This window comes from Notolepis coatsorum, assembly GCF_963971535.1.
Source record: "Notolepis coatsorum genome assembly, chromosome: 14".
NCBI lineage: Eukaryota > Metazoa > Chordata > Actinopteri > Aulopiformes > Paralepididae > Notolepis > Notolepis coatsorum.
Window position 1 is genome coordinate 95,609,312 of NC_140178.1, and position 24,558 is coordinate 95,633,869.

At 44.0% G+C, this 24,558-nt stretch overlaps 1 protein-coding gene across 1 annotated transcript in view; it reads left to right on the forward strand.

Moving 5' to 3' along the window:
• Positions 1-1,358: 1,358 nt before the first annotated feature.
• LOC311240221 (ras-related protein Rab-5C-like) overlaps positions 1,359-24,558 on the forward strand; it is a 30,605-nt gene continuing 7,405 nt past the window's right edge. Inside the window, exons 1-4 of the mRNA XM_084328769.1 lie at positions 1,359-1,470; positions 3,972-4,316; positions 8,878-9,029; positions 18,037-18,159. Of these exons, the coding sequence (XP_084184895.1) occupies positions 4,154-4,316; positions 8,878-9,029; positions 18,037-18,159 (438 nt within the window). The 5' untranslated portion in view covers positions 1,359-1,470; positions 3,972-4,153. The remainder of the gene's footprint in view (positions 1,471-3,971; positions 4,317-8,877; positions 9,030-18,036; positions 18,160-24,558) is intronic.

The window sequence follows — 24,558 nt, forward strand, 5'->3', positions numbered from 1 at the left end:
CGAAGGTTGGCGATCAAGGTTTTAAATTCTGCAACAGAGGGGAGAATCTCGAGCTTCAAGGGCTGTTGGAGTTGTTTTCATGAGCTTGAGGGGCATCGTAGCGAAATGCAGATTCACCCTGTTCCGACCTTACGGACAAGCCAGTCACTAGAACGGGTTAGGGTGTGTAGTCGTTCAGCGGTGCAGGGGTCATAGCCTCCTATAGCGTGGTTTGCATACAGTGGTGTCAAATTCAGCACAGCCATAATCCCCTGTCACATGCTGAATATTAGGCCCAGCCCAGCCAGGAGCTGAGAAATGGCCAAGAGCAACCGGACTCAGCCCTGTGGGCTTCCTCTCCTCTCTGTCCTCGCAGTCTTCTAACCACGTGGTGATTTCATTACTCTTGTCGCTCTCATCTGAACCTTCTACCTCTCTGTTTTATGAATATGCTATTTGTTTTCAGTGTATTGTGCCACGGTTTTCATTTACAGTGATGTCGAGTGTACATACGGGAGTTGAGGGGGGAAAAAAGGTATATATAAAATCACACAGAATATAAAATCATAACAATAAGATGAGTAAGGATAAACATGTACAACTTGATTGACAAAGGTTGGAGATCAAGGTTTTAAACTCTGCAACAGAGGGGAGAATCTTGAACTTTAAGGACCGTTGGAGTTCATTCCATGAGCTAGAGGGGCATCATAGCAAAATGTATATTCACCCTGTTCAGAGCAAACTCTGGGGACCTTAAGGACCTGCCTATATACGTATAATGGGAAGAAAGATGCAAGGTGTCGGCAGACAGTTGTTATCGGCCGATGTGGGTTTGAAAAGCACAAATGTTATCCGTCCGATTGTAGAATTGACTTTTTTTGTGACCTTTCATACAGGTATAAGAGTATAAAGGTCTTTTGTTTAAAGAGTAAATTGATTCCACTTTTCCTTTTAATTTATCTGAACCTTCTACCTCTCCGTTTATGAATATGCTACTTGTTGTCATCGACGTAGCCTCCTGTAAGAGTGTTATGTGTTTCGACCACAGGCCAGCCTTGTTGTTTTCAGTGTAACGTGCCACGGCTTTCTGCAATCTTCACTTCCTGCTTTTGAGCCAAACTAGGCTTCCTGTCCCTCTGACCAAGCAGAAGCTGGCTGACCTCATGCGTATCATATCACTGAATGTTTTGACTAGATTTTTTTCTTTTTGGTGAAGATTCACAAAGCTGCACAAAGCTCGCCTTCGGGCCCAGATGTAAAGAACCGACGTGTTTTGGATGGTATATAAACCCGTTGTTGTTGTGCACTGCTGTCACGTAGGCCGCATGGACCAAAATGTGTAGATTTATAAAAATATAAAATATATATGTAAATGTTCCGTTTTTGTCAGGATTATCAGTTCCTCTTCTACATGTCATTAGTCACACTTTCACTACAGGGCCTTAACGGTGCCAACTGACTCTGTATTCACGCCCGTCTGCCTTCCCTACGGTAAGATTCTGATTTCTATTTCCATGTTTGATTTGATTTGATTTTTTATTTGAAATCTTTATTTCGAACATGCAATGAATACAAACAAACAATAACAAAAGCAAAACAACTCAATCTACATGTTCGAAAAGGAGTAGGAAGAAGTATACACTTATTTAATCCTACCCCTTTTCCACTACTCAAATGAGTGTACTATTTTAAAACATAAAAAAAAAATTATATATATATATATATGCAAAACAAAAAAACAAAAACGATATATGTAAAACATGAAAGAAATAAAAAAAAATTATTAAACACCCGTGAATATCAAGTCCCTTCCTCATCCCTGTACCTTGTGAACATCATTTCCTTATACATCAGTTTGAATTGTCTCATGTTTGGACATTTCTTTAGCACCACATTTAGACTGTTCCACAGTTTCACTCCACATATCGAGATGCAGTGTCTTCTCATGGTAGTGCGTACATTTAGCACTTTTAAATTGTGTTCTCCCCTCAGATTATAACCCCCCTCCCTATCAAAGAACAATTCTTGAATGTTTCTTGGAAGTGCATGACTTTTTGCTTTATACATTAATTGTGCCGTTTTAAATTCCACAAGATCATTTAACTTCAATGTCTTTGACTCCAAAAACAATATGTTAGTGTGATCACAATAACCTGCAATGTGAACTATCCTTATGGCCCTTTTTTAGAGTATAAAAAGTGGTTGTAGTGTAGACTTATAATTGTTTCCCCAGACTTCAGCACAGTAATTTAAATATGGTAAAACTAGTGAACAGTAGAGAATGTAGAGTGATTTTCTATCCAGAATGTGCTTTACTTTACTCATGACTGAAATGCTTCGTGAGAGTTTAGATTGGACATGTTTTATGTGAGGTTTCCAACAGATTTTATGGTCTATTATTACACCTAGGAATTTATTTTCATAAACTCTTTCAATAATCACATCAGTTATTTTAACTTGTACCTGAGTATCCAATCTACAGTTTCCAAACAACATAATTTTAGTTTTGCTCAAGTTCAATTGTAGTGGCCGCTTGTCGCTCCCCAATGAATAGACAAGCGTCCACGGTGCACCCGCATTTACTTATCCTACTCAGTCCCAAAGTTGTGATGTTGAATGAATTGAATGTCCAAAGTTGCTCCTCTTACGGTTTACAGGGTTTATTGTTGTTCAAAGGTAAATGATAGTGAGTGAAGGGTTTAAACAGAACAGTTGTCAATTGCTCAGATCCAACAGTGAAACAGGTAGAAAATTGTATCCTAATACACAGGTGCACAAAGATCGCAGTGATCACCTTGGCTATTTATAGGAGTGGGCTGTAATGGGTGGTGAGCCCTCTAGTGTCCAAACATAAATAAGACAGTCTAAAACAGTGCATTGATCTAATATATAATATAATATATAGATAATAATAATACTACTAATAATAATAATAATAATAATAATAATAATAATAATAATAATAATAATAATAATAATAATAATAATAATAATAATAATCTATAACAAGAACACTCATTGGCCTTTACATCAATGATAATTTGTTTCTATCAAACCATTTCTTCATTTCAGATGTAATGACCTCTAAAAGCTGCTGGACATTCTCACCAGAAAAAAAAAAATTAGTGTCATCCGCAAATAAAATACATTTAAATATATTGGATACTTTACATATCTCGTTAATGTACAAGATGAACAGTTTTGTTTCTAATGGAGACGGTGTATCGGTTCAGATGGCCTGTAGTTACAGATAATCGGTGAACTCTGAAATATTTAGAGTTGGATCTCTGTCACTCAGTTGGCTCTGACTCTACCGAGTCTCACTTGGCTCTCCTGACTCTATCAAGCCTCAGTTGGCTCTCTTGACTCTTATCGAGCCTCGGTTGGCTCTCTTGACTCTTATCGAGTCTCACTTGGCTCCCTTGACTCTTATCGAGCCTCGGTTGGCTCTCTTGACTCTTATCGAGCCTCAGTTGGCTCTCTTGACTGTTATCGAGCCTCGGTTGGCTCTACTGTGGTGAAATGGTTCACATTCTTCTCAGTCAGGTCCACTCTGGTCTATTAATGTTATCTTTCTATAGTCACAGACGGTTCCCCTGCTATATATATATATATATATATATATATATATATATATATATATATATATATATATATATATATATATATATATATATATATATATATATACACAACATTATTGTACATGCTATCATAGTTATATGTAGGTATATAGGAACTGTTCTCCAATTTCTATTCTAATTCGTGTATTATACTAGAGCGTACATCCCTGGTCTATTTTATTTTCTATTGTGCTTCTATTTTAATTTAGCTTTACATTCCATTTGATTTTATTCTACCGTAATCGTCTGTCCTTTAATGTCGCACCAAAAACGACCAAATCAAATTCCTTGTATGTGTAAAACTACTTGGCAATATAAAGACCTTCCTTGATTCTCAATTTGCCTTCATTCATGTCCCCTCTCTTCCAGCTCCCACAGGTGACGTGTCCTCTCTTCCTCTGGAGCGCCCTCTGCCCCGGTCAAACCTCACGACCCACCCGCACCTCCGTCACCCCCCTGCACCGAGCCTCCGCCCAGAGTCGCCCCCGAAACCCTCCAGACGCGTCTCTCCGAGCAAAGCTCCTCCCAGCAGCACAGCAGCACAGCGCACCATGGCAGGTCGAGGAGGCCCGGCGCGGACCAACGGCACGGCGGCAAGCAAATATATCTGCCAGTTCATCGTTCTCCTGGGAGAGTGGGCGGTGGGCAAGTCCAGCCTGGTGCTGCGCTTCGTCAAGGGCCAGTTCCATGAGTACCAGAAGAGCACCATCGGAGGTGAGTGGGGGGGGGGGAGTAGAGCTGGTCGTCTGGTGATCGAGTTTATAGTATCGAATCAAATAAAATTTATTAGTAAGGCCCGACAGCACACGTTAATGTCACCATGGGCCGGACACGTCTTCTTTAAACAAGTCAAGAAGAAACATCACAATAAGTCAAGAACAAAACAAAAACACCATAAAGTCCTACACATTTAAAATAAATGCTAAATAAATGCAACACTCCCAGACATACCCCACGCGAAGGTAAGGAAAAACTCACTAAAACCTAGCAATAAGAAAAAATGCACCACAGGCAATGTGGAGGAGTAGCATGTTGTCCTTGCAGTAGCATCTAGTCCCGGTAGTAGCATATTGTCCCTGCAGTAGCATCTTGTCCCAGCAGTAGCATCTAGTCCCTGTAGTAGCATCTTGTCCCATATTGTCCCTGTAGTAGCATCTTGTCCCTGTACTAGCATCTTGTCCCTGTACTAGCATCTTGTCAGCTAACTAGCTAACTAGCATGTCCTATATGCTCTGTAAATACTAATGTACAGATACCGAGATGGCACACCATGTACCTGTTTATTGCACTGTTTTATTGGATTCTATTAATATGTTGTACCACTGTATTTTATTGGATTCTATTATATGTTGTACCACTGTATTGCACATCGTCGCGGGCAAGACCAGCCGCATTTCATTGTATACCTGTATGCCGTGACAATTAAAACTCTTGAATCTTGAATCTTGAATCTTGTCCCTATAGTAATATCTTGTCCCTGTAGTAGTATCTTGTCCCTGTACTAGCATCTTGTCCCTGTACTAGTATCTTATCCCTGTAGTAGCATCTTGTCCCTGTAGTAGCATCTTGCACCTCGCATGGTCGCCTCCGCCGTCACCCGTGAGTGAATGGGTGAATGTGAGGAACATCAATTGTAAAGCGCTTTGGATAAAAGCTGTTATATTAATTTACCATTTTTTCTGTCTCTGTTCTGAAGCGATGGTCCACAGAACGGGGTCTGCCGTCGCGTCTCTAATTGTTTTCTCAGCGAGATGATGAGGAACACTATAGTGCCTTTTCTCCAACTAACAATAGCCAAAAGAAAATCACGGACGCTGCCTCTACGAATTACACACCAAAGCCATGGAACACCCTGCCTATGGACATGAGGGAGGCTGGATAAAGCTATGGAACACCCTGCCTATGGACATGAGGGAGGCTGGATAAAGCTATGGAACACCCTGCCTATGGACATCAGGGAGGCTAGATAAAGCTTTGGAACACCCTGCCTATGGACATTAGGGAGGTTGAATAAAGCTATGGAACACCCTGCCTATGGACATTAGGGAGGTTAGATAAAGCTATGGAACACCCTGCCTATAGACATCAGGGAGGCTGGATAAAGCTATGGAACACCCTGCCTATAGACATCAGGGAGGCTAGATAAAGCTATGGAACACCCTGCCTATGGACATCAGGGAGGCTAGATAAAGCTATGGAACACCCTGCCTATGGACATCAGGGAGGCTAGATAAAGCTATGGAACACCCTGCCTATGGACATTAGGGAGGCTGGATAAAGCTATGGAACACCCTGCCTATGGACATTAGGGAGGCTAGATAAAGCTATGGATCACCCTGCCTATGGACATTAGGGAGGCTGGATAAAGCTATGGAACACCCTGCCTATGGACACTAGGGAGGCTAGATAAAGCTATCTAGCGGTTGGGACCTTGCATGGTTGCCTCCGCCGTTGGTGTGTGAGTGAATGGGTGAATGTGAGGAACAAATTGTTAAGCACGTTGGATAAAAAAGATATATGCACCATTTACCATTTTTAGAGTAGCTTCAAATGTATCGCCATACAGGATACAGTTCGGGCACACACAACCGGGGTTTTGCTACACTGCAACCGCGGTCTTTGAAAACCGTCCAGGGTGAAGTTTTGCGCACATCCCGGTTGCAGTAGGTGCGTGTGGGCATAGCAACCGAGGTTATTCCCAGTGTTTACAGCAGAGCTGTCGCAATTATTTCCCATGTTCACGGCAGACTGTCGCAAACAATAGTAAGTTAGCAACCGAGCACGGGGTTAGAGTGATTAGAGCAGAGCCAGCTACACCAGTGTTTACAGCAGAGCTGTCCCAAGTAGCGTTATATGAAAATGATTGTAACAAACTTTTGTTCGAAACGTATTGTTGAAGAGTGTTGTCTCGACTGATGTCTGTTGTCGCATTCCTGACCAGACCAGAGTAAAACCTGTAGCTGCGGCTAAACTAAACTCATGTGTTGTCAAGTTATTGTTATAAGGAACCCAGTCCAGACTGCATCCCCTTAACAATTGTTTGTATTGAGCCGTATTGTATTGTACCCATTCTGCAATGTGTTAAATAACGTTTGCATCCATTCATTATACTAGCATTAACGTTACCACATTATTGCGTTAACATGTAAGCTATCTATTATACATAGAGAATGCCATTCACATTAGCATGTAGCTAACAACACCGGAGATATTTTTGTGAGACTAAGGCGGCGGTTACACCTTTCGTTTCATTTTCGTTTCATTGTCAGATGAGTTTCGCCGCAACGTGGCAGCCTCGAGTCACACTTTCGTTTTTGTCACCTGGGCACAGTGATGTAGTACACTGCCAAAGCAGTAGGTGGCAGTAGGTGGCGAACATGAAGGCAATTTCAACCAATCAGAACTTGAATGTGCCAATACACTTCCTGGAAGTTCCTGCAAAGAAATGTCAACAAGGCGGGGGCCTATGGGCGCCACCATCTTGCCTTAGTATTTACCCAATGCAGCAATTCTTTTTCAGCAAAGCCTAATAAAAGTGCAATAAACAAAACGGATACATTCACTGTGTGTTCTGCCTGTCATTTGTTGATGAAACAAAACTAACATCAACACAAGTGACCACCAAGAGCGGATAGTTTAGTCTAAAAAATTATCGGTAGCTACATTGTTAGCTGCATGCTAACGTCAATGGAGTATGCCATTATAACAGTATAGCATTGTGGCTAGAAGCTAACGTTAGCTCACGCTAGTTAGCCAGCACCAAACTGATGATATCGGGAGCAGAATGAATGGATGTAAACTTTATTTAACATATTGCATAATGGGTACAATACAATACAGCTCAATACAAACAATTGTTAAGGGAATGCAGACTGTTGTAGCTTGGACTGGGGTCCTTATAACAATAACTTGACAACACATGGTAGCTGCAGCTATTTGGGACACAGGGACACGGAGCTGGGAGCTCTGTCCCAAACACACACACACACCCACACACACAAACTCTGTTGTCACCGGAGGGCACGCAGATGGTATCTACTGCGCATGGGCGTTTTCGCAACAACGGCTCCGTGAAGGCTACACGACTGTTGTCGGCGAGTTTTTGGCGCTGCTCAAAAACGCAAACACAATTTAGCGTTTCAGCTAGGGCCACAACGTATCCACCAAAAAACGCCAAAAAAAAGCATTTCTGTGTAAAAGGGACATCAAACGTATTCAAAAACGTATAAAAACGAGCACAAAAACACTGTGTGTAACATGCCCCTAAACTATCCGCTCTTGGTGGTAAATTGTGTTGCTGTTGGTTTTGTTTCATCAACAAATGAGAGGCAGAACACACAGTGAATGTATCCGTTTTTTTTATTGCACTGTCTTTCTTTGCTGAAAAATATATGCTCCGTTGGCTAACGCAAGGTATTTAAAGATGGCCGCTTTGTGTTGTTTTTAAGCAGGAAGTGTAGTGAGCATTCAACCTTTCTGATTGGTTGAAATGGCCTTCATGTCTGAACAAAATCGCCGCCTACTGCTTTGGCATTGTACTACATGTATCGGTTGCTGGTTTTCCAGCCGCCATGAGTACGCGGTTATACGCGGTTATTCACCTGTGTGGACAGAGGTTTATTTTTTTCAAAACTTCGGTGTCATTAATACCCGTGATCGTGTGGACATAGCTGTTTCTTTACAAAGTTCAGTTTTAAATTACAACAGAGCAGCGTTCTTAAAAATTACATGAATTATGATGACTATACATTTTTAATGTGATCTCATTTGAATCCGTCCACCTCTTCGTAACCCTTTCACTACCACACTACAGAACCCTTTACTATTAAACTGTCTCTAGTGTGATAGTAAAGGGTTAACATTCGTAGGGGTAGTGAAAGGGTTAATATTCAGTAGTGTTGCAGTGAAAGGGTTAACCATTCGTTAGAGTGGCAGTGAAAGGGTTAACATTCTGTATTGTCACAGTGAAATGGTTAACCATTCGGTAGTGTGATGGTGAAAGGGTTATTAACATTATGTATTGTCACAGTGAAATGGTTAACCATTCGGTAGTGTGACAGTGAAAGGGTTAACATTCTGTATTGTGGCAGTGAAAGGGTTAACCATCCGGTAGTGTGACAGTGAAAGGGTTAACAATCTGTATTGTCACAGTGAAAGGGTTAACCATTCGGTAGTGTGACGGTGAAAGGGTTAACATGCTGTATTGTCGCAGTGAAATGGTTAACCATGTGTCAGTGAAAGGGTTAACGTACCGTGTCTCTCGTCTTCTCTCCAGCCGTCTTCCTCAAACAGACTGTATGTCTGGATGACACAACGGTCAAATTTATGATCTGGGACACTGCTGGCCAGGAGCGGTACCACAGCATGGCGCCCATGTACTATAGAGGAGCCCAGGCTGCCATCGTGGTCTACGACATCACCAACACAGTGAGTCACATGGTCTATGACATCACCAACACAGTGAGTCACATGGTCTATGACATCACCAACATAGTGTGAGTCACATGGTCCCAGACGGACTCCCATCAGCCCGGGAGTTGACCCTTGGCTCACACTATGACCCCCTGACCCCTGGCTCCCCATTGCTGCACGTATCCGCTTCAAGGCCCTCGACCTAGCATACCGTGCGGCAAAGGGAACCGCTCCCGCCTACCTCCGGTCAATGGTCTCTAACTACACACCCTCAAGACCCCTACGCTCTGCATCTTCTGGCCGCCTCAGACCTACTCCTATCCAAGCTCCCGGAGGGTCATCAAAGAGAAGCCGCCTATTCTCAGTCCTTGCCCCACAATGGTGGAATGAACTACCCATCCCAGTTAGGACAGCCGAATCCCGTCCAATCTTTCGCCGTCGACTAAAGACTCACTTCTTCAACCATTATCTGAAATGTTATAAAAAAAAAGAAAAAAGAAAATGACTAACCTTACTGTCATGCACTTGTCCTAATAAACTAACCTACACTGTAACACACAACACTTTGATGAACATTGTTACTCAGCTGATAGAGTTGTACCCTTCTTGCTGTCTTGTCGTACAGAACTTGTAAGTCGCTTTCGATAAAAGCGTCAGCTAAATGACTAAATGTAAATGTAAGCCTGGGTTGATCATTACTTAATATCGCAGACAACCAGAGACCTTTTGTTCCTGTAACTGTAAAAGTCATATAGATGATTTAAAGTTTAAACGCGTATAATTCTTTATTGCCTGTATTTATGGTAACGATGGGGCATACAGACCCTCAGCTGCACCTTTGTTTACACTGTTCATTTTTCTCACATTTTTATATTCAGATCCAATTTGATTGCCTATATGTATGTCTTTCTACTATTACCTGTACATCCCTTCCCACATGCTGCAATGATGCAGAATTCATAAAAGTTATCAATAAAGGAATATCTTATCTTATGATGAGATATTCCTTAGGGGGTATGGCAGGTACAGGTATGGGCAGGGTAATAGTAGAAAGACATAAATATAGGCAAAACAATCCGATCTGAATATAAAAATAATAATAAACCGAAAGTAAACCGTGTAAGCAAAGGTGCAGGTGAGGGTCTGTATGCCCCATCAGTTATATTGTACACAATAAATATAGGCAATACTAATTAGAATCTGAATATATACTAATGAGTAAAAATAATCTGTATACATAAGGTACCCTAACTGGCATCAGATACATTGTAGTCTGTGCAGGTTAGGTGGTAAGAGGTTAGAGGTAATCATAATCTTGTTTTATCATAATGTTTTATTATTATGCTTGCTGTGTGTCTATATATATATATATTAGTGCTGTCAATCGATTACAATATTTAATATGATTAATCTCATGATTGTCCATAGTTAACTTGCGATTAATCGCAAATTAATCGCATCTTTATTTATTTTTATTTTTGTATCTACCGTAAACAGATATTTTTCAAGTTCCAAGTTTTAATACTCTTATCAACATGAGTCAACAAATGCTTGCTTTATGCAGCCATTTAACACAAAAGGATGACCCTCATGCATTGCAAATTTGCATCAAATTTAAAACAGTGATGCACAAAATAACTTAAAAGAAAATAATAATTTAAAACAATGAATAAAGTGTGCATGACATAATAGGGGAAAGAAAACGTTAGGAACTTGTTACATTCACCCACACAAGGGCTGAGTAATCACCCCCCCCCCTCTCTCTCATACACACTCTCCCAGCTCTCTTTCTCTCTTGCCCCTTCAAATCAAATCAAATTTATTTGTAAGGCCCGACAACACACGTTAATGTCCCCATGGGCCGGACACATCTTATTTAAACAAGTCAAGAAGAAACATCACAATAAGTCAAGAAACAAAACAAGAACACCATAAGGTCCAACAAATTTAAAATAAATGCAAAATAAATTAATGCAATGCAAACACTCCCAGACATATCCCACGGGAAGGTAATGGAAAAACTCACTAAAACCTAGCAATAGGAAAAAATGCACCACAGACAATGTGGAGGAGAAAAACCTTAGAAGGGCCAATTCAAGGGGGGATCTCCCTTCTTAGATGTCGGTGATAGTAGTGTTGCAGACGGACAGTTGGTAAGCATGCACTCGTGTGTGTAGTGAAACACAGATGAGTGCATGCAATAGCAACTGAACATTTAGAAACATTTAAGATAGAGCTGATAGCCGATCTATTTGAGGCACAGGGGCGGCGCAAAGAGGGTCGCGTCCTCCCTGTCTTAATCACGGGACGTTCAACACTCCGGTCATAACTCCGAGACAGCCGGAGACAGGGGGACAGGGGGCGGCGCAGAGAGGGTCGCAACCTCCCTGTCATCATCGCGGGACGTCCAGCACACCGGTCATCACTATGAGACAGCCGGAGACAGGGAGACAGGAGGGCACGCAGAGAGGGTCGCATCCTCCCGGTCTTCATCACGGGACGTCCGACACTCCGGTCATCACTCCGGGACAGCAACTCACAGGGAGACAGGGACAGGCGTTAGACAGCTCGCGTGATTGTAATGGGCGGACATAGCAATAGATACAAGTGGTAAGCATATATGTGAATAGAATAGATGTATGAAGTAAGAATATTAAGTAGGGATGTCCCGATCGCCTTTTTTTGCTCCCGATCCGATCCCGATCATGTGATTTTAAATATCTACCGATCCCGATCGTTCCCGATCCGATTTTTCACATTAGTAATCAATTTTGACGCATTTTTGTCAGAAACTGGCGGAGCAAGACAAGCCCCTCTGTTGCCTATAGTCCCGTGAGGGGCGCGAGCGCGGCGGCTCTTGTTATTACATTCACCCTGAGAAATGTGCTTCATGAGAAATATTAAAAGTTTCAATATATGTTTGCACATTAGTATACATTCAGTGTTCGACTTACGGTCTGAAACACCGACGATAATCCTCAGTCACAGCAAACAATTGACGTTATCCAGGTGAAAAGTTAGTCTGAAAACTCCGCCTCCAGCCTGCTGCTTCATGAGTTTTTCCTCCACACGGAATATCCTCCTTGCAAACATTGCAATTGCTGTTGGACTGGCTTGCAGTGGCGGCTGGCCACCGGGGGCGCTAGGGCGCCAACCCACCTGTTAAATGAGAGAAGAAGAAAAAATATTATTTTTTTAGTTTTTTGTTTTATAGCCCTATAAATAATATAAACATGTTTAAAATGAATAATATTTACTCATTTTAAGTATGTTTGTGTTTCCAATGCACAATATAACGTTAATATATCAAATAAAAAAATAATCGTTTTCCTGAACAGGAAGTGACTCACTCCTGCCGCATTTCTCCTGCCGCATTTCTCCTAGCCGTATTTCTCGGCCCGGGCTAGACGCAATCACGCTCTGAGTGCACGTCACTGTTTCATCGCTGTATCCGTCGCAGCCAATCAGTGCGTAATGCGTTGTGCGTTGAAATATGATGTTTATGATGGAAGCCGGGCGCAATTTCAAGCGGTCTAGGCAAGCATTTAGAATTTCCGTCTAGAATTTCCGTAGCCGCATTTCGCGGAGACGCTCTCTGATTGGCCGACGCGGCGATGCCAGTTTTTTCCTTAGCCATAGTTTGCAACATGTTCGAGGCTGTGTGTTGTGAACTTGTGATTCAGTCTGGAGTCTGGACAGTGGGCAGTGAGTGTGGATATACATCGACAACAGTCTGGGGGACAGTCAGTGGACATACACTTTATTAAGCCCTCCGGCTGGACCACGATTCAATTAAACAAAGTGAGTTTATGCTGTTGTGTTGTGATGCAGCTATTTGTTGTTAGCTCACAAAGTACTTGTTGGTTGTTGGCTAACAACAAGCTATATGGATGCAGTGTGGAGGGACATGCATGGACAATGGACATCAACACAGTCTGGACAATGGAGTGGATATACTTTATCAAGCCCTTCTGCCTGCTGTCAACTTAACAACAAGGTAGATTTGCGATCTCTCTCTCTCTCTCTCTCTCTCTCTCTCTCTCTCTCTCTCTCTCTCTCTCTCTCTCTCTCTCACTCTCTCTCTCTCTCTCTCTCTCTCTCTCTCTCTCTCTCTCTCTCTCTCTCTCTCTCGCGTGCTCTCTCTCTCTCTCTCTCTCTCTCTCTCTCTCTCTCTCTCTCTCCTCTCTCTCTCTCTCTCTCGTGCTCGCGCTCTCTCTCTCTCTCTCTCTCTCTCTCTCTCTCTCTCTCTAACTAACGTGATTCTCTCTCTCTCTCTCTCTCTCTCTCTCTCTCTCTCTCTCAGCCACTCAGCTAACGCTTCTCTCTCTCTCTCTCTCTCTCTCCTCTCTCTCTCTCTCTCTCTCTCTCTCTCTCTCTCTCTCTCTCTCTCTCTCTCTCTCTCCAGCCACTCAGCTAACGCTTCTCTCTCTCTCTCTCTCTCTCTCTCTCTCTCTCTCTCTCTCTCTCTCTCTCTCTCTCTCTCTCTCTCTCTCTCTCTCTCAGCCACTCAGCTAACGCTTCTCTCTCTCTCTCTCTCTCTCTCTCTCTCTCTCTCTCTCTCTCTCTCTCTCTCTCTCTCTCTCTCTCTCTGTGCGTGTGTTTGGAGACGGAGCGAGTTTGTTTCTAACCTTTCTATTTATATATTGTGTTTCAAGTTGTGAATTAGACTGTACTTTATTTGACTGGTTGTGTGTTGCTTGGTCAGATGTCCGCTGCCAGTGACATGCCAATGCGTGGTACATATGTTTGCAAAATGTTTGGTATAGCGCCCTCCCATGAAAGAATGTAGCAGCCGCCACTGCTGGCTTGACTTTCTATTTTAAAATGCTTAGTTCCAAACCTCTAGCTGCTCAAGTCAGTGGATAACCGTGTTTCGGGAGCGACGTGTTGTTGTGATGTAAATTAAAGGGAATGTGTTTGTTGCAACGGTGTAAATTAAAGGGAATGTGTTTGTTGTGGACAATTATTCTGCTCTGTTTGACAATAAATACATTAATGATATATTATATGTAATTTAAAACCAAAACTAAGGCCTCCGTATGAGGTTAAGACGTGAACATGGTCATGTTTGTTGAATAAAAAAATAAAACTCTTTTTTTGACTGCCGATTTTTATTAAAAAAAATGTCCCGATCACGATCCTCTGAAAAGCACGTGATCGGCGCCGGATCGGGACATCCCTAATATTAAGTGAATAGAATAGAAGTACTTAACCCAGCAATGAAACCACGTTGACAGACCACAAACCACGTTGACAGACCACGGACAGAAGACGGTAAGAAGCTGATCCATGGCCTCGGTGGTGCACGTAGAACAGTCACTGCAATCTTCCTCACCTGTCTCACCCCCCCATCTCTCTCTATCTCTCACACACACACACACTTCAGAAACAAACATAGTATCAATGAGAGCATCAATAATACACCTGAGTGAAGTCTAGTAAAAAAAAAAAAAAAAAAGTTAAGTAAAAAAAAAAAAAAATCTTAAAAGTTAATCGTGAGTTTAAAAAAATAGTGGCGTTAATAGAATTGGGCGTTAACGCGTTAATAACACGTTAACTTTGACAGCTTTAATATATATATATATATTAGTGCTGTCAATAGATTAAAAAAAAAGTAACAAATTTATCTCACAATTTTCTGTAATTAATCTAGATTAAAAATCAAATTTTTTCTACTTAAGACCGAAGCTTGTAACAGATATTTACTTGAGTAAAATCATGGAATTAATGTAGAATCAACACAAAAAGTATATTTAGATTCAAAGTCTATTTTAATAGCTTTCTTTGAATACAGTTTCTCTCTTGTGAAATACAAATGTTCAACAAAACCATCAACATTGACTCAGCTAGACCTCTTTCTTCTATCCGTGGCGCTAACAGAAATAAAAACAACCCAGGCCTATGTTAAAGTGCAGATTGGCTTAGAGGACGATAATGTCTTGTATATGTGAGGATTCGCCTGTTCCCTGAACTTTTCCCTGTCTACTCTCCTTCACCAGCCTCCACCCTTGCGATGATTTACTCTCCTCTACTCTTCACCAGCCCCCACCCTTGGACTTTCTTGTTCAATTACCATCACACAGCTGTCATAGTTTGTGATTAGCGCCCCTGAGGGCTTTATATACCTGGACCTCCCTTCCAGTCCTTGTCGGGTCATTCTGTATCTGTGTCTGTGTTCATGGAGTTCTGTACGTTACCATTCTGTACGTCACCATCACCTGCCGCGTCTCCGGCGTGAGACGACGGCCCAGCCATCACCACCTGTCGCCGTTTGCCTGGAGTGGGACACCGTCTTCGCTCTCTAATTCTCTACGGGAGGTTTTCCAGTGTTCCCACTCCAGACGTCAAGGCGGCACGCCATCGCTCCCGATTACACGGGAGGAAGGCGTCTCTTCGTGATCCTCGTTCCTGGGGTGAGGCTCGTCGTCGCTCCCTAGTATTCCACGGGAGGACGGCGTGTTCCCATCCCGGTCCCCTGGGACCCCCTTTGTTCTGCGCTGCCCGTCTGCAGCATCCGAGGAGGAGGAGGAGGATCTCCGTGCCCGGCCCCGCTGTCGGGCCCCTGTCTCCGTGCCCGGCCCCCGCTGTCGGGCCCCTGTCCCCGTGCCAGGCCCCGCTGTCGGGCCCCTGTCCCCGTGCCAGGCCTCCGCCGTCGGGCCCCTGTCCCCGTGCCAGGCCTCCGCCGTCGGGCCCCTGTCCCCGTGCCAGGCCTCCGCCGTCGGGCCCCTGTTCCCGTGCCAGGCCTCCGCCGTCGGAACCCTGTCCTCATCCCTGTAAGCAGCTCTGGCCCTCGCCCTGTCCAAGGCCTTAACCCTGTTCTCTGTCCCTGTCTCCAGCCCGCCTCTCCGGGCCTCTGTCCCTGTCCCCCTCTCCAGTGCCCCTGGTCCTGACACTTAGCCCTGGTCCTTAGCCCTGGCCTTTAGCCTTAGTCCCTTAGCATGTTCGCCTCTTAAAGGCACAGTGCCGCATTTTCCATATTTCCTTGACTCTAGTGTTTTTGTGTTTTCCCTTAAAGGGACTGTGCCGCTTTTTGTTCTATAATAAATATTTGCCCTGTTTTGGCTTACTCTCATACCTGTCTTGTGTTGTGCGATTGGGGTCGGTTACAAACCATAACAGTACGACCCGACCCGTCGACGACCCCAGCCAGCACAGACAGTGTATTAGAGAGTCCCCTGTTAGCTCCCCTGTTAGCCCCCCTGGTAGCCTCTTTAGCTCCCCTGTTAGCTCCCCTGTTAGCTCCCCTGTTAGCCTCGTTAGCTCCCCTGATAGCTACCCTGTTCCCCACAGCTAGGACTGTCCTTTCAGCTAGCTTGTTCTCATGCTGGTCCAGCCCTGTCTGCTAGCCTAGCTCCGGCAGCTAGCGCAGCCTCTATGTTAATGTAGCAGTACAGCTAGCATAGGCCCTGTAGCTAGCAATGCTCTGGCAGCTACCCTGTCCCTCTGCTAGCCCCACTTTAGGTGTAGCTTCCCCTGCTTGCATGGCCCAATTTTTTTTGTTTGTTGCTTTGTCTTGTCCCCTGCCCCGCTGTCTGATTTTTCGGTCGCCCGGTGGCTCCCGTGGGGGGGAGGTACTGTGAGGATTCGCCTGTTCCCTGAACTTTTCCCTGTCTACTCTCCTTCACCAGCCCCCACCCTTGCGATGATTTACTCTCCTCTACTCTTCACCAGCCCCCACCCTTGGACTTTCTTGTTCAATTACCATCACGCAGCTGTCATAGTTTGTGATTAGCGCCCCTGAGGGCTTTATATACCTGGACCTCCCTTCCAGTCCTTGTCGGGTCGTTCTGTATCTGTGTCTGTGTTCATGGAGTTCTGTACGTTACCATTCTGTACGTCACCATCACCTGCCGCGTCTCCGGCGTGAGACGACGGCCCAGCCATCACCACCTGTCGCCGTTTGCCTGGAGTGGGACACCGTCTTCGCTCTCTAATTCTCTACGGGAGGTTTTCCAGTGTTCCCACTCCAGACGTCAAGGCGGCACGCCATCGCTCCAGATTCCACGGGAGGAAGGCGTCTCTTCGTGATCCTCGTTCCTGGGGTGAGGCTCGTCGTCGCTCCCTAGTATTCCACGGGAGGACGGCGTGTTCCCATCCCGGTCCCCTGGGACCCCCTTTGTTCTGCGCTGCCCGTCTGCAGCATCCGAGGAGGAGGAAGAGGATCTCCGTGCCCGGCCCCTGCTGTCGGGCCCCTGTCTCCGTGCCCGGCCCCCGTTGTCGGGCCCCTGTCCCCGTGCCAGGCGCCCGCTGTCGGGCCCCTGTCCCCGTGCCAGGCCTCCGCTGTCGGGCCCCTGTCCCCGTGCCAGGCCTCCGCCGTCAGGCCCCTGTCCCCGTGCCAGGCCTCCGCCATCGGGCCCCTGTTCCCGTGCCAGGCCTCCGCCGTCGGAACCCTGTCCTCATCCCTGTAAGCAGCTCTGGCCCTCGCCCTGTCCAAGGCCTTAACCCTGTTCTCTGTCCCTGTCTCCAGCCCGCCTCTCCGGGCCTCTGTCCCTGTCCCCCTCTCCAGTGCCCCTGGTCCTGGCCCTGACACTTAGCCCTGGTCCTTAGCCCTGGCCCTTAGCCTTAGTCCCTTAGCCTGTTCGCCTCTTAAAGGCACAGTGCCGCATTTTCCATATTTCCTTGACTCTAGTGTTTTTGTGTTTTCCCTTAAAGGGACTGTGCCGCTTTTTGTTCTATAATAAATATTTGCCCTGTTTTGGCTTACTCTCATACCTGTCTTGTGTTGTGCGATTGGGGTCAGTTACAAACCATAACAGTATATCAGTAATATAAATCATATTAACAACAAAAATGTGTTCCATCTTCATGTCAGATGATTTTCAAAAAGGTGCATGAGTCAATGCAAAAAAAGAACAAGCAAAGATACTGCTGAAAGTTCAGAACGTTGAAAATGTTTCACTCCATAGATTAATCTACGGTAGATAATTATTTTTTAATGCTTTAAATAATTTAAATTAATCTCAAGTTAAAGCATTAACTTTGACAGCCCTAATATATATATATTTATTTATCTTTCTCTCAGGATACATTCACACGTGCAAAGAACTGGGTGAAGGAGCTCCAGCGACAAGGCAGCCCCAACATCGTGATCGCACTGGTGGGAAACAAAGCAGATCTGGCCAACAAGAGAGCTGTAGACTTCCAGGTACCAAGGAGTTGTACCACTGTACCTTATTCTGACATCTGATTGGACCATGTTCACAGGCAGAGGGGGCAGGGGGGGTTATAATAATAATAATAAAGGGGGGGGGGGGGCAGGTGAGGGAGAGAAAGTAGGGAAGGGGAGGTGGTAGGTTGGAGGAGGGTGGTTATGGTTTCAAGTTCAAGTTTCAAGTTTCTTTAATAGTGGTCATACAGAAGTACAGAATACTTTTATACAAAATGCTTCTTACTGTTACGCTCCAGAGACTGTGCTAGACAAGATAAGTGTGAAATAAAATAGTATAGCATGTCAAATAGAAGTAAAAATAGAGGTCACAGTGTTCAGTATAGACATATGTACAATGTTCGATGCAGAATAGAAGTAACTGAGTTACCATACAATATACAATATACTATGCAATGTACTAATATACAATACTATATAGTGCAAAGCAGAAATGGGATGAGGTACAATTTAGGTACAATTTACAGTAAGGTGTACGAGTTGTAGTGCAAATCCTTTACCAATAAATATAAAGTGTGTTTAGGTGATCTAAAGTGTGGAGAGTGGGTGCTGCAGTGTGTTGTTTGTTTAAAGTGAGTGTGTGCGTGTGGATGTGTGTGCTGTGTGCATTTGATGGTTGTTGCATAGTGTTTATTGTTCGTTGAGCAGCCTGATGGCCTGGGGATAGAAGCTTCTTCTGAGTCTTTCTGTGCTCGCCTTGAGACTCCAGTATCGCTTGCCTGACCGCAGCAGTTCAAAGAGGCAGTTGTTCGGGTGGCTGGAGTCCTTGATGATTCTCTTAGCCTTACCCCTGCACCGCTTGTTGTAAATGTTCTGGAGGGTGGGAAGCCCCCCTCCAATTGTGCATTCGGCTGAACGTGTCACTCTCTGTAGTCTGCTTTGGTCTTGTGCAGTGCTATTCCCAAACCAGGAGGTGATGTTGCCAGTCAGGATGCTCTCTATTGTACATGAGTAGAAGTTCTTAAGGATCTTCTGACTGACTTGGAACTTCCTTAGGCGCCTGAGGAAGTAGAGGCGTTGTCGTGCCTTCTTCACAACACTGTCAATGTGTGTGGTCCATGTCAAGTCCTCGGATATGTGGGCTCTGAGGTACTTAAAACTGTTCACTCTCTCAACCGGAGAGAGTGGGTAGGGAAGGTTGTATGCTTGGGAGAACAGGTAGGTTTTGAGTCGGGATTTAAAGGTGGAGAGTGAGGGAGAGTCTCGGAGGGTGTTCCAAAGTCTGGGTTATGTTTGCTGTCTTAACAGCAGAGGAGATGAAACTGGTCCTGTCTGTGTTAGTTAAGTAGTCTAACAGCAGAGGAGATGAAACTGCTCTTGTCTGAATTAGTTAAGGAGTCTAACAGCAGAGGAGATGAAACTGCTCCTGTCTGAGTTAGTTAAGGAGTCTAACAGCAGAGGAGATGAAACTGGTCCTGTCTGTGTTAGTTAACACAATGGCGCCCGACCACGGAGATGTCCGTGTTTCGAATCCAACGGTTGAGGACCAACCACGGACATGTCCGTGGCAAGGTTGTTTTGGATTTTATTCCATTTTAATAACCTACTCGATGTCACCGAGCAGCACTGCAGAAGTACCCTACTCTTTGAATTCGAAAAAGTGCATTACCGGCCAGATCCTCTTAGGGGCGCTATCTCAATAATGCAGTGTTCCCTGTGGCAGAAGTTGTCTTGTTTTTTCTGGATCTCCAATGTAGTTTTCTGCTAACATGAAGCGATGCCTATAGCCTGTTACACGGAATACGTTTTGGCACGCAGATTTCAGTGTGCAGTAAAGGAATATATCATCAGCCAATGGACATATCGATCTACCAGATGGCGATCGATAAGTGGGAAATCCTTTGCGGGATCCAACCGGCCCACGGTAAGATTTCTTTCACGTAAATTACATGCTGATCAGACCTTGTTATGATAGCCATCCACCCGATCAGCGAATGTGGCTACTGAGGCTAACGCGGGTATTGGTAATCAATAATCAGAAACGAGGTTCCCCGCCCCCCCCCCCCCCCCCCCCCCTTTCATGCATTCATGGTGGACCATCATATCGATCATATGCAGTTTGAGTTTTAACTGTAGCTTCTGTATATCCGAAATGCCATTGGATTTAACGTTACTAGCTTAGCGGCCTGTATCTCGCCTTTTGAAGGGACTGTTTATGGTCTCAATTGACAATGAGAATGGACAGATAGCAATACTATAAAGTATAACTGGTCCTGTCTCTGTTAGTTAAGGAGTTTAACAGCAGAGGGGGTGAAACTGGTCCTGTCTGTGTTAGTTAAGGAGTTTACCAGCAGAGGGGGTGAAACTGGTCCTGTCTGTGTTAGTTAAGGAGTTTACCAGCAGAGGGGGTGAAACTGGTCCTGTCTGTGTTAGTTAAGGAGTTTAACAGCAGAGGAGATGAAACTGGTCCTGTGTCTGTTGGTTTTGAACACAGCATGTCTCCTGCCTCCTAGAGGGCAGGATCTGAAAGCAGGTGCTGTGGTTATGGGTTTGAGTCCCTCGTGATCTGACTATGCTTTCTGGTCATACAGTCTCTGGATATTCAGATCAATTCCAACCAAAATATCCTCAACCGGTCCACCGTCGAGCGAGTTATGTTTTTAGGATGCTCGATTTGGCCTGTTCTCTCCCGGCTGCAGTACAGTACACCAGGGCAGAAAGAAAATAACATGTCTGAGGAGTGAGGAAACATTTCAGGCATGTATTATCCCCAAAAAAACTAGCTTTTCTTATATAGTTGAATACTTTTCTGTTGCTTCAAAACTTTTTTTAAACTTTTTTTCATTATGTCATTTTGTAATCAGTTTTTAGTCTGCTTTTCCTGTTTCCTGTTTCCCTTATTTTAACTAGATTTGTATCACGCTGCTTACTTGTTTTATCTTTGTTTTATTCTATCTCTTTTCGTATAGAATATATATAGTGTATACTCGGCAGTCAATAAAGGAATATCTTATCTTATCTTATCTTATCTTTCTCTGCCCCCCCCCTCTCTCTCTCTAATAATTGTATAAAGAATGTTCCATGTTCTGTCATCTAATATTGTGTAATAATAATAATATGTTTTAGGTTTTTTCCGTGGTATCGCTTTAGAACCGGTATCGTGATACTTAGGGTCTGTATCGTGACGCCACCGATTGTCACACACGAGCAGGGGTGTAAAAAGTACCCAGCAATTATACTTAAGTGAAAGTATGGGTACCGTCTCAAAATCGTACTCAAGTAAAAGTCTTAAAAAAAGGCTAAAAAAACATCTGAGTAAAAGTCAAAAAGTTTCTACTTTTAAATGTAAATTAAGTTTAACTTTTACTTTTTAGTACTTGTCTATTCTCTGATAGCAGGTGTTTAATCCAAGATCCCTGCTTTCTTGTCTTGCACAAGGACCAATCAGCATGGGTATACTATGGGCAGGTTCATTTTCCATTGATGGGGATTTGATTGGCTGTTTTTAAATAAAGTGCATCTGCAGGATTAATAATGTTAACGTTAGTTCGCCCAGAGAAACAAATATACTAATTAAAATGGTTGGACCGGTGAGATTTGTACTTTGTACTTTGTAGGTCTGCATTTTAAATGTAAGGAGTAAAAAGTATGTTTTTTTTCTCTGAAATGTAATTGAGTACAAGTATACAAACCTAATAATACTTGAGTAAAGTACAAATCCCCAAAAACAGTACTTAAGTATTGTAACGAAGTACAATTACTAAAGTACTTTACACCCCTGGACACGAGTCACTCAGGGTGTCTTCTCATTAGGAACGGGTGCTCTGCTCCGTCCTCGCTCTGTCCTTGAGTGCAAACTCCCCCCCTCCCTCTCCCCCCTCTGGTTTGCGTACACACTGCAGTCTTGGTTCGCTCCCAGCCAGGCACAATTGAGGAGAGCATCTCTCTATAGTCTATATATTTCTGAATTAACCAAAACGGTTACACGGGACATTTTTGCTGTACCTCGGGAAGTAATGTACCAGCTAAACCTACACGATGGGTTAGTTACACAGGCGGGATTTTGGATACTTTTCCTACACTAAAAACATTATGGCCATGCCGCGCGCGCTAACCACATAGATTACAGACAGATAGACAAAACATATAACGAACAACGTAAAAGATAATACCGGTATGCATATATACTTGATCGCTATAGTCCCGCTGAACACAACGTCACAACGTCGGGCTCCCTTGCTTTCGATGGGCTAACCGGCCACATTACTGTGGGTAATAAACAACGGAGGGATCACTGGTTGGTTTTGGCCGATTATGCTGTCCACTGCATCAAACCACGGAAAAGATATTGAAGCCTCATCTTCTTCACTTTTAGCTCGACATTGTTGACTGATCTGTTGTATCCGTGCACGCACATTTTCTAATAACGGCATTATTAGACATGCCAATCCAAGTGCTGGTCGCGCTGGAGAAAAAGCCAAATTGGATGTTGCGTCTTTTACGTGTTATTTGTTATTCTAATCCAATCCAATCCACTTTATTTATAAAGCACATTTAAAACAACAAAGTTGACAAGTGCTGTACAAGTCTACAACATAAGATGAAACATAAAACATAAAAAATTTAATAAAAGCACACAATAAAAACAGTACAATGTGTCACAGGTCTCTCAAAAACGGTTTAAAAACCAAAAGCCAGAGCAAATAAATGTGTTTTGAGGCGTGATTTAAACACCTGCAGAGTGGGGGCCTGCCTAACATGCAGTGGCAGCTCATTCCAGAGCTTTGGGGCTGCCACTGCAAAAGCACAGTCCCCCCTAAGCTTCAGCCTGGAGTTTGGAACGGCCAAGAGGAGCTGGTCAGAGGACCTGAGGGACCTTGGGGTTCCAGCAGATCCGAGAGGTAACCCGGTGCCAAGCCGTTCAAACATTTAAAAGCAAACAGTAAAACCTTAAAAGCAATTCTAAAACTTTCGTGTTCCCGTCAGCAGACGGGCAGCGGCGTTCTGCACCAACTGCAAACGAGAGAGGAATCTCTAAGTGTCTAAGATGCTAATTCATCTGTATCTGGATAACCAATGATCGGATTTTGTCGAGGCAGGTAGCGTTATTTCGGATAAATTGATATCTATAGTATGGTGTAGTTTTCGTCCGCGAAAAATGGAGGCTCTAATTATTATTATTTATAGAGACTCTCTAGCAATAATAATTATTACAGCTTCCATTTTTTGTCTACACCAGACTATAGATATCAATTTTCCCGAAATAACGCTATACCTGCCTCGACAAAATCCATGCATTGGTTATCCAGATACATGAATTATCATCTCAGAATAAGTGGCTTTGTATGGGTTTTAGCTTATCTTTTACAGCTTACGTTTTGGGCAATTATTAGAGGCTCCATTTTTCGTGGCAGAAAAATACATCAGTCTATAGAAATAAATGCATTCAAACAAGAAACCAATGTATAGACATAGCAATGGCAAACAAATTGTCAGGCCTAATGCTAGCCAGGTAAGTCTTGGGCTTGTAACGTGGCTTCATCTCGAAGTTTTCATCCACTGAGCCGTGAGGCTCAACATGCTTGTTTGGTTGAGGTCTGAATTCTCCAAATTGCCCATAAATATCGTTTTTGTGGGTATTGTCCAGTTATTGCTGTATGTTTTTATCTGCCCAAAATTCAAGCAAGCATGAAAGCATTACAGTAAGCTTGCACACCACGCCCCGCTCCGTCGTCGGGGACACTGGTTCGCACCCGAGACCACCTACTCCAGCGGTCCAGGTTTGGAGCGAATCAGCGTCCCCGGTGACGGGGGGGGAGCGTTCTCATCACACCCTATTTTGGTGCGATAGCGCTCTGATTCGACCCCGAATGGCTAGTGTGAAAGCCCCCTCAGTCTGTATGTGTGGGAGGAGGAGGTTCTCTGTGGCACGGCTGCCACCTACAGTGTAAATGGGAATCGCAGAGCAGTAGCCGACTCTAGTGCCTAAAACCACAACTCGCTCATCTCTCAAACCCCACCCTCTTCTCTTGATCCTCCAATCACGGCTGTAGCCATGAGATATGTCAATTGACATGATTTTGTCTAATTTGATCTCTACAATGCCGTATGATAGAAAGACAGGGTCTAGGTTGAACATAATCATCCTTTTTAATTGGAAAGCTTCCCATCTATCTCTCTCCTCTCTGTTCTCTCTCCTATCTCTGTTCTCTCTCTCCTCTGTTCTATCTCTCTCTGTGTTCTCTCTCTCCTCTGTTATCTCTGTTTTCTTTCTCTCCTCTCTGCTCTCTCCTATCTCTGTTCTCTCTCATCTCCCGCTCTCTGTTCCCCCCCTCTCTCTCCTCTCTCTCTCTGTTCCCCTCCTCTCTATCATCTCTCTCTCTCTTATCCTCTCTCTCTCTCTGTGGTGGATCTGTGTGTTTCTGGGGTAACCAAAAA